At 36.6% G+C, this 11,427-nt stretch overlaps 1 protein-coding gene across 1 annotated transcript in view; it reads left to right on the forward strand.

Moving 5' to 3' along the window:
* The window catches only part of ERICH6 (glutamate rich 6), a 58,600-nt gene extending 48,790 nt beyond the window's left edge, over window positions 1–9,810 (forward strand). The window contains exon 15 of the mRNA XM_054701117.1: window positions 9,342–9,810. Coding sequence (XP_054557092.1) covers window positions 9,342–9,359 — 18 coding nt within the window. The 3' untranslated portion in view covers window positions 9,360–9,810. The remainder of the gene's footprint in view (window positions 1–9,341) is intronic.
* Window positions 9,811–11,427: the final 1,617 nt, after the last annotated feature.

The raw sequence follows: 11,427 nt of genomic DNA on the forward strand, positions 1-11,427 counted from the left end.
CCGCTGCTCCACTCAGCAGTGTACTTCGGTCCTTCTGCCTGCTCTGCTCCCCGCTCTGGCTCTGGTGAATTCTCTCACCCTCCTGCGCTTCTGACTGTACCCAGTGCATGTATAAACAAAACAAACAAACAAACAAATAAATAAATAAAAACATGCCTCTATTAAAAAAAATTTAAAAAAAATAAATAAATAAATCTTTAAAAAAAAAAAAAACACCTTTTCTTTAAAAAAAAAAAAGGTTTTCAGACTCAAATCTTGGTTAATGCTAGTTGTCTCTTTCATTGTATTTATGCCTTTCCTTTTCCATTGATAAGTGAACTTTTGCTTTTTTTCAAGTGATAAAGAAATATTATTGGCATGTATTGATAAAACACTGAAAAAATAATATATTATGACATTTAACAATCATAGTAGAATCTAATCTTAACTGAAATATGATTTTGTACATCATTATATACTATTTTGGGAATACTGAGTCCATACTAAATACAGAATAAGGCCCTGGCAGGATAATAAGATGACAGCTTTTACCATGTGGCTTTATGTTTAATCCCAGAATATTATTTATAAGTATCTTTACTTTTAAAATGATCATTCATTACATGTAACTTATTTCAATAACAGAGTGTGTCTTATTTTTTTAATTTATTAAAAATTAAAATGTTTAGGGGGTGTCCCACATGGCACAGCAGACCTCTCCTGTCTCACCCACTGCTCCCCTCAGCAGTGTATTTTAGTCAATCTGCTGTTCTGCTCCCTGCTCTGTCTCTGGTGAATCCTCTCACCTCCCACAACACATCTTTTTGACTTGTACCCCAGTTCTTGTGTGCGTAAATAAATCATTTTAAAAAGTTAAAATATGTTCAATCAAAATATATCTCCATCTATCTACCTACCTATTAGAGTCATATTTCAAGATAGTTATGTCCGTTTAAGAGATTGAGTTGTTAAAAATAACAATAATGATAAATCTTATTTTGAGCATATATATTCCAAATGTGAATTGGGGTATGCCATAGATTTTAAATATCAGTTTGTTTTTCCATATTCTGTTTTAGGCAACCTCAATTTTGAATAACCTACTTCATTGGTGGGTTTTTCCTATACAATTTTACACATAAAAATTTTAAAAAGCTTAATCTCTTTTACCCATAAATTTGTCATACAGTAACATTGTATAAGCTGACAGTGAAGAAAACACTTTTAAAATGTTAGTTTTTCCAGATATAACTGTTTTAAAAAAAATAGATAGACTTGAATCTTAAAGTAGTATAGAAGTCTCTTGGATATGGTTTTCTTCAGTTTCATTTGGTTATAAAGCTTATGAGGAAAAGTCAATCTGGCTGATGTCAAAGGAGTCAGAGTGCAAAGGAAACCATCCTGTACCCCTATGGGTTTTTCTTGGCTGGGACAAGTAATCAAACTAGCATCCGATGGCCTAACAAAGGAAAACAATCAATTTTCAATAACATACAAAGGGAGAATTTACATAATTGTAAATTCTAAAGAATAACAGAGCAGACCAGGAATATTTACCTTTCTGATACTGTGGGCCCAATGTCAACTTCCAACTTAGGACTTCATCTGAGGGGCTTCTCAGAGGTGTGTTTAAGCATTTTCTACAGGTGTGTTTAAGCATTTTCAAAGAAAGGTGAAACTTCTACTTTGAGAACCTGTTTAGATAAATTCTGTGAACCCTCTAAAACTAAATTTAAAATAGAGACCCATTTGATGGCACAAAGAATGAAAGAGCTTCCCCCTTACCCTGACAGCAGTGAAAGGAGGAGGAGGAAATCACTGGATATTTTGAACCGATCAATGAAGAATCCCTTTCAAGAGGACAGAAACCCTGCTGGGTAGGCTGCAGAGAATTCTAAAGGCCTGAAGGCCCTCTCAGGAGAGAACTGGAATTGTGATGGAGCAACCTCAAGGGAAAATGGGGTGACCTGGGTGTGAGTCCTCAACAGCTAGCTTAAGAACTCAAGACAAGACTAAAAATCAGGCACTCAGAGAACAGTTAATAAAAGGTTTATTTACAAGGGAAATAAGAGGGAGAAAACAGATTAATTGGTCAATGTGTCCTGCCAGTAATATTGTCTGAGCTGAGAGCCTGGGTGCAGATTGAAAGGAGGGAAAACTAAGAAAGTACAAGCCTGCATGTGTTCAGTTTAATAATAAGCCTGGCTACTTAAGTCCACCCTTAGTTCCCTGTAATCCCCCATTCAGAAAGCAGATTCATGGTGTGATGGGAATTGTAATCCTCAGCACCTGAGATCACTTAGGCTTGGAGGTGGGCATGGAGTCCATGAAACATCAGTGGGTGGAGTTGATTCAGGACATACTGTTCCTCCAACAGAATGATTTCTCCTCATACCAGACAGAGCATCCAATCTAGCCAAATGAACTACCCTGGGCTAGTAAAATTCCCACCTCACCACCCAGTGGGTTGATTGAACAAACATGGGCAACCTGCCAGTACACTTCCTTTTCCACCAAGGACCTCCTGTATTGGAGAAATTCTCTCCCTCCATACTCGTGGGATCTTAAAAGTACAACTAACTTGTTAGCACCTATTCTGCCTCTCATTGGCCTACCTGGGTGAACATAAAATCCATGTTACATATGCTGTTAAAGTCACATGATCATAAAATGGTTTTAGGAAAGGCTAGTAAAAAGGCTCATCATCCCCACAAGGAGGACTGAGAAACCCTGCAACCAGAAAAATTTGTCCCAATGATAGACCCTAATGGAACCCCAGTGATGATGGAATGTAAAGGCTAGAATAGTATAAGATGTGCTTATCATTAGGACTGATGCAAGGAATGCTTAAGCCATAGGTTTGGTAAGATCCAGCAGCTCCAGCAAAAGGCCAATGAATATCCCTTTGAGTTTCATGAAAGGCTTATTCAAACTTTTAGTCTTACACAGAAATGGATCCAGATGTGCCAGAAAATGCTCAGATGATTAATGTGCCTTTCATTGGGCAGCTTACTCCAGATATAAGGAGGAAATTAACCAAGATAGAAGGTTCCTTAGATGGGAGTACTTCCCAATAGAGAGAGATAGCCTTTGGAATTTAAGATGCACCCATTTTCATAAGGAGAAAAGACAGGACAGGAGTTATGAGGAACAGAGAAGGGACATGGAAAGGAAATAAGAGTAGTCTTTAAGGAAGTATCATTGTGCTCATTGGAAGGAAGAGAGAAAATAGAAGGAATGGTGTCCCAAGCTGGAAGAAAAAAGTTAAGAAGGAATGAGAAAGTGTGGGTGAAAGAAAGGAAGCAAACAGCAGAGAATGAGGATTAAGAGAAGTATTACAAGGAGAGAATACAGGAAAAGGAGGAGGAATGAAGACATAAGGATGAAGTAAAGAAGGCAAATGGTAGTCCACAGCGGGGGTTAAGAGGGAAAATGTGGGGGCAGGGGTTCCTCTCAATCTGAACTTAAAGCTAGTACACATGGACAAATTTTAAAATGAAAATTTAAGTGATCTTGTTTTTTTTAAAGATTTATTTATTTATACAAGAACTGGGGTACAGGCCAGAGGTTTGGGGTGAGAGAATTCACCAGAGAAGAGAGGGGAACAGTACAGGCAGATGGACTGAGGACACTGCTGAGGGGAGCAGCGGGCGAGCCAGGAGAGGTCTGCCACGCTGTGTGGGCCTCTCCCTGGCCGGCAGGGAATCGAACTGGCACTGCAGCCTTTATGAAGACTTGCATTTTGATTGTGCTCCCTGACTTACCTGGATCTTTACCCAGTTCCCCACCCCAAGCTGTGTTGGGCTTGTGGCAAGTTTTCAGGCCTCAGCAGACCCACTCGGGGCCAACCCTATTTGACTAGACATTGACCCACAAAGGGTTGGGTAACTTTGGGTGTTTTATTGGAAAACTATTATGCTTTCTTCTCTCTATTACACAGTAATAGAGAGTTCTTTTGCACTAAGAGCATGCTTTGTGTCTATGTGGCAGATGGTAACACCCCTTTAGAGCATGCAAGTTTGGAGATCCTGGGGTATTCCTCCTTCTACTTGCTAACACTTTCATTCTATATTTCAGTTTGTTTTGATCAGAATTGTATTCATGAGGGTGACTGACTTGATTTCAAAGTTTTTGGCTAATAGTACAAAGAAACAGGCCCAATATGGAGTTGTTTGTGTTAAGCCTGAAGTCATAAATGGCAGCCTAAATATAAACTTGCTTGAGTTAAAGGTTTAAACAAATGAGATAGGAAACTCTGGCAATTATTAACCTCCAGATATTTGGTAACTTGAAACTTTTTTAAGCTCAATCCATTATTTTACTCTGATTCTAAAGTTTAGTATTCTTCTAGGGGGAAATGACTTTATTAGTTTAATTTTATTTTCATTATTTTATTAATTTTTATTTTTTAAATTTTATTTATTTTTAATCAAAGTGATATTTGAATACTCCAATCAGGTATGACCACCATAGTGCAACCACCACCAACTCACCCATATTCAGCCACTACAGACCATTGTGGCTTTCTTCCCTTTTTATTTTCATCCCTTCCCTCACCCTGCTCTATCTTGGTGCTTCAGTTCTGTAGTCAGCTATCAAAGTTTAGTTTTTAAGTTTGTCTTTACTGACTCTTAGTTTACTTTACATTCCACGTATTAGTGACACCATCCAATATTGAGCTATCTCCTTCTGACTTATTCCACTTAGCATTATCCCTACAAGCTCTGTCTATGTTGCCACAACATGGCACATCCAATTAGTTTGAATCTTGAAGGTTCTCTGCATATAATATCATGTCATGTGCAAATAATGGTAGCTTTACCACTTCTTTGCCAACATTGATTCCTTTTACTGCTATTTATTATCTAATTGCTTTAGTTAGAACTTGCAATACTATGTTAAATAATAATGGTGAGAGTAGACACCCTTGTCTTCTACCAGATCTTGATGGAAAAGATCTCAGTTTTCACCATTGAAAAATGATATTTTGCTATGGGTTTGTTTTAAATGATTTTTATTATGTTAAGGTATGATCCTTTTGATGCATTGTTGGATTCAGCTTGCTAGGTTTTTTATCTTGTTCGTTAGGGAGATTGGTTTATAATTTTCATCTTGTTCGTTAGGGAGATTGGTTTATAATTTTCCTTTTTTGTGTTGTCCTTGTTTAATTTTGGTATTAATGTTGGCCCCATAAAAAGTATTTGCAAATGTACCTCTTTTTTTCATTTTTTTGGATGAATTTGAGCATGATAAGTATTAGTTCATCTTTGAAAGGCTTCACTTGTGAAGTCATCTAGTCTAAACTCTTGTGTTCTGGGAGAGTTTTGATTACTGTTTCAATTTCCTTGCTTGTGATTGGTTTGTTCAGGGTTTATATTTCTTCTCTAGTCTGTCTCAGATGATTGAATAATTCTAGTAATTTTTCCATCACTTCTAGATGATTGAATTTTTTCACATAGAGATATCATAGCAGTCACTAATTATCCTCTAGATCTCTGCAGCATCTGTTGTGATTTCTAACCTGTTGTCTTTGATGCTGTTTGAGATTTCTCCTTTGTTTTGTTTGTGAAGCTTACTAAAGGTTTGGTTATTTTGTTTATTTTTTCAAAGAACCAAGTTTTGGTTTTGTTACTCTTTTGGATTGTCTTTTTAATTGCTATCTCATTTACTTCTACTTTGATTTTTATTATTTCTGTTTCTGACTCTTGGATTTGTTTGTTCTTTTTCTAATTCCTCAAGTTGAGAGAGAAGATTATTTATTTGAGCTGTTTCTTGAAGTGGGCATGTATTGCTATATTTCCCTCTTAGTACTGCTTTTTCTGCATCCCATAAATTTTGGATGGTTGTGTGCTTATTTGTCTTGAGTTAATTTTTTAAGTTCCTCTCTAATCCAGTGGTCTCTCAATAGTGTGTCATTCATTTTCTAGATATTAAAATATTTCCCTGCTTTCTTTTGATAGGCGATTTCTAATTTGATACCTCTGTGGTCTAAGAAGATTTTGGGTATGATTTCAATATTTGAGAATTTGTTGATATTTATTGTGTCCCAGAATATAGTCTATTCTGGAAAGTGTCCCATGCATGCTTGAGAAAAATGTGTGTTGCTTTTTGGGAGTGCAGTGCCCTGATGTGTCTATGAGATTTAATTCTCTATTTAAGGCTATTGTTTATTTTTTGTCTGCTTATCTGTCCATTGGTGAGAGTGGGTTGTTGAAGTCTGCTTCCACAAATGTGTTTTTTTCCAGTGTTTGTTTTCAGAGTTGATAGTAATTGCCTAAAATATTTTGGTGCTATTTCATTTGCTGCATAAACATTGATGATTGTTATGTCTTGTTGATGTATCATTCCCTTAATCATTATATAATGTCCCTCCCTGTCTCTTATTACCTCTTAGAACTGTAAATCCAGTTTTTCTTATATAAGTATAACAGTCCTTGCCTTCCTTAGAGTACCATTTGCTTATTTGATCGTTTTCCAATCCTTTTATGTTGAGTCTTTACCTGTTTTTCGGAGTTTAGATGTGTCTCCTGGAGACAGAAGAAGGTTGGATTCTGTTTCCTGGTCCATCTAGATTCTCAGTGTCTTTAAATTGGTGAATTCAGATCATTTATGTTTAAAGTGATTATTTTTATGTGATAGTCCAGTTTATTCTTAAGTTTTGCTGCCAATTTATTCTTAACTTTTGTGAGTTGACATATAATTTTGTGGGTAAATAAAGAATTCTTCAATTCTTTTTTTTTTTTTCCATGAGAATATGCCTCTCATAGTTTTTTTTTTTTTTAAATAATAAATTTTATTTTTATATTCCCCCATACAATTGCAAAAGCCCCATTCTGACCCCAATCCTTCCCTTCCCGCCCCCCACCCCCCAAAAAGTGTCTCTGGTTCATAGTTTTTTGTTGATTTTGATTTTCACTTTCTTATAGTTATTCATTTTCCTGGTCCCTTATTTAAGTTTTCTAGATTCCTGCTATGAGTGAGACCAAAGAATTCTTCAATTCTTTATTCAATTCTTTGTGCATGTTTTTCTTTCTTTTTTTTTTTTTTAATTTTTTTTTTCAAGATTTATTTATTTATTTATACAAGCACTGGGTACAGTCAGAAGTGCAGGAGGGTGAGAGAATTCACCAGAGCCAGAGCAGGGAGCAGAGCAGGCAGAAAGACCGAAGTACACTGCTAAGGGGAGCAGCGGGCGGCAGGAGAGGTCTGCGCACCATGTGGGACCCTCCTCCAGTGGCCGGGGAGCAACCGGGGATCAAAGCGGCACTGCAGAGGCTGTGGGCAGCTTCGCAACCCAGCGCTCAACCACTGCGCCACCAGGGAGGCCCTCTTTGTGCATGTTTTTCTTTTTAATTTCAGTGTATAAGCTCATTTCAATATTTCTGGGAGAGATGGTTTATATTTGAAAACTCCTTGAGCTAGTCCATGTCTGAAAATACTTTATTGCTTCTTCATATCTGAAGGTGAATCTTGCAGGATAGAGTATTCTTGGATGACAGTTGTTCTCTTTGCCATTTTGGAACATGTCATTCCATTTTCTCATTGCTTGCAGTGTTTCTTCAGAGAAGTCTGATGTTAGCTTTATGGGGGTAACTTTATCGTTTATCTGCCTGCCCCCTTGACAGCATCAGTATTCTTTCTTTGTCCTGAATTCTTGGGAATTTCACTACTATATGCTAGGAATGAGAGGTGGAGCAGAGTCACCATGTGTAACAATAAAATAGATAGATAATAATAGATAAACTGGATAAGCACTTACAAGAAAACACAGGAATAAATCTTGATGATTGTGAATTATGCAGTGGTTTTTCAGATATAACACCAAAAGCAAAATTAATAATAACAACAAAAAGATAGCATAGATTTCATTAATGTTTAAAAAGTGTGCCTCAAAGTGCATCATTATGAAAATAAAAATACAACCTTCCCCCATAGGAGAAAATATTTGCAATCATATTTCTGATAAAAGTCCAGTATAAAGAACTCTTTCAAGACAGTAATAACAAAACAAATAATTCCATTAAAAATGGACAAAATATCTGAATATACACTCCTCCAAGGAAGTCATAAAATGACCAATTAACACATGAAACAATGTTCAACATTAATAGCTATCAAAAAGTACAAACAACTACCACATTGAATTACTATTTCAAAACCACTAAAGTGACAGACCAAAATTTGGTTAAAATAACAAATGTTGGTGAGAATACAGAGAAATTGGAATACTAATATACTGCTAGTGGGAATTTGAAATGATATAATCTCTTTGGAATCTTGCCTGATTTCCTTGAAATATTAAATGTAGTATTAACATATGATCCATTAAATCCCCTCCGAAGTATATACACAGACCATTGAAAACACATTTCCATACCAAAAAAATTAAGAAACTGTACACAAATATTTACAGCAGCATTATTTTTTTTATTTATATATATTTCACATCATTCTTGTACAATGCATGCTTTCTCCTCTCAGGTGTAGTCCCCCTGGAATTCCCACCACCAATTCACCCGTGCATCACCACCATAGTCCCTTGTGCTCTTCCCTCCCATTTTGCTCCTTCACCTCTTTCTCTCCTGCAGAATATCTCTGATTTACAGTTGCCTATTGATTTTGATTTTTAATTTATTATGATTATTTTCCCCCTGATCCCTTATTTGTTTCCTCTACATTCCTCCTATAAGTGAAACCATCCGATATTCTTAATAGCCAAAAGGAAACAAATCAAATGTCTATTTACTGATGAAATAAAAATTGATATATTCTTACAAGGAAATAGTATTCAGTAATAAAAAGAAATGAAATGCTAACATACGCCTTAACAAAAATGAACTTTGAAAACATTATGTTAAGTGTAATTATTCACAAAATATTATATGATCACATATGATTCTGATATGGTATATGAAGTACCATATATAGTTAAATTATGTAAATTTCTGGGCAGTTTATATGAAATATCCACATTAGTCGAATCCATAGAGACAGAACATAGATTAGTAGTGGGTTAGGGCTGAGGGAATGAAAGAATAAGGTGATAGCAATAAGGCATGGCTTTCTTTCAGATGGTGAGAGCTTTCTAAGATGGACTATGGTGACCGAAGGGGTCTGTTTTAGGGAAGAAAAAAACTATTCCAAAAATTAGGCTGTACTGATTGTTGTACAAGCCTCCCACTATATTAAAAAACATCAAATTTTATACTTTAAGTGAGTGAATAGTATAATATGAATTATATCTCAATAAAACTAAAGTAAAAATGTTGGAACATTTTTCACTGTTATTTTTCAAATATTTTCTTCTCCCTATCCCCTTGAGACTCTACTCAAAAATGATTTTTCGTAATATTGTTCACCAGGTCTTGAAGCTATGCTGATGTGTTCAATCTTTTTTGTTTTCTGTAATTCAGTTTCTTTTGCTGTATCTTCAAGTTCATATTTTTACCAGTGTTAAGCTCCTCCAGTGAATTATTCATGTAACTATTGTATTGCTTCATTGCTAGAAGCTCTATTTTTTTCTTGTTTAATACCACCATTTGACATCATTGTGGTGGTGTTTTTTTTTTAAGTACTTGTGTGTGTTTGTATATGTGTGTGTGTGAAATTATGAATATGTATAAAAACTTTTTAAACCTTGCTAATTCCACTATCTTAGTCATTTCTGGGTGGTTTCTATTTATTGGTTTTCTCCTGGTTATGATTCACATTTTCCTACTACTTTGGATGTGTAGTAATTTTTTATTGATTCAGCATTACAAAAGCTACTTTGGGACTGTGGAGTTTTGTTCTTTTCTTCACTATTCTGTGAGACAGTTTACTTTTGGAGGGCTTTGGGGGGGGGGTTGTTTTATTTTTTAAAGATTTGTTTATTTATGCATACAAGAACTGGGGTACAGGCCTGAGGTGCAGGGGATGAGAGGATTCACCAGAGACAGAGTGGGGAAGAGAACAGGCAGACTGACTGAAATACATTGCTGAGGGGAGCAGTGGCAAGACAGGAGAGTGCTGTGCCATGTGAGTAACTCCCTGGCTGGCCAGGGATCCAACTAATGCTGTAGAGGTTGCGGATAGCTTCACAGTGCTGTGCTTAACCCTTTGCGCCACCAGGGAGGCCCAAGACAGTTTACTTTTCGATCACATTGAACCCTTCAAGGCTTGTTTTTAAGTTTATAGGTATGAGTTTAGGGGAGTCTTTACTTTGTGCTCGTTTAGTCCTACTGACAAAATGTGACCTTTCTGGAGTTTCTGCTGATTAACAACCCATTCAGGCAGTTCAGAACATGAATGTTTCCCAGCCCTTTTGAGTTTTGGGAGTTGTTCAGCTTATAACTGTCCATTCTCTGTCCAGCCTTATAGGGTTTTACACAGGAAATGCCTATGGAAAATTCTTGGGGTCTTTGCCTAGCTCCCTCCTCTACAGTTGTCTGCCCTACAAATTCTAGTGATCTCCTGGAACTCCAATCTGCTTCTTCAACTTACTGAGATGACTGTGTTCTTTTGGGATCTCCCTTTCTGCATCTACGTCTGGAAGGTGTTTCACTTATGGACTGTTCCCCTGAAATTCATGTTGATGCCCTAATTAACCTTCAATGTGACTATATTTGGAGATGGAGTCTTCAAGGTGGTGAAGTTGAAGTCATAAATGTCATAAATGTGAGGTGCTAATCCCACAGGACTTGGGACTAGCACCTAAGTAGACACAAGTGATCTCTCCCCCACACCCTGCATATACTCACAGAAGGTCATGTGAGAACTCAGTGAGAAAGATCAGACACGACAGAGAAAAGAGGCTTTACTGGAAACCAAACCTCTTAGCACCTTAACTTTGGTCTTCTAGCCTTTAAAACTGCAAGAACATAAATTTGTTATTTAATTCATCTAGTCTGTGGTATTTTGTATGGCAGTCATCGCTGACTATTACAGCCTGGACCAGTATTTGTAATTCCTTGCTATTTTCCTTCCTCTTGGAGTTCAAGGTCATGTACTCCCTGTTGTCCAATTCCTGAAAGGAGTTATTTCATTTATTTCATCTATTTCTAGTTAGGGTTAGTTGGGTCCCAATTACTACATCATGGTCAGAAGCATGATTCCTGTTACCACACACCTGTTATCACACATTTTTTCATCTTTTAACTAAATGGTTTTTCAGAAACTTATGAGAAAGGAAAAAGATATTTCTGCTTATCTTGCAAGAACAGCAGGGTGAGCTTACAACAATGGGGCAAAAGTACCCCTTTCTCTTTTAAACACGGAAAAAAAAATACTTGGATTTTCCTAAGTTGACAAGTTGTGTTTCCGAGGGCAGGCCCAGAAGAGAGTCTGTGTTCTTGAGGTGACCGCTCATTGCCCAGACCAAAAATAGCCATGGTTAATGGAACTGAGATGCCTGATTTATGGTTAAATGGACAACATTCAGAAGTAAGGGATGCTCCAGACCTAAACTCA

This window comes from Talpa occidentalis, unplaced genomic scaffold (assembly GCF_014898055.3).
Source record: "Talpa occidentalis isolate TD23 unplaced genomic scaffold, MPIMG_talOcc4v2.1 talOcc4.4, whole genome shotgun sequence".
NCBI classification, from domain to species: Eukaryota; Metazoa; Chordata; class Mammalia; order Eulipotyphla; family Talpidae; genus Talpa; species Talpa occidentalis.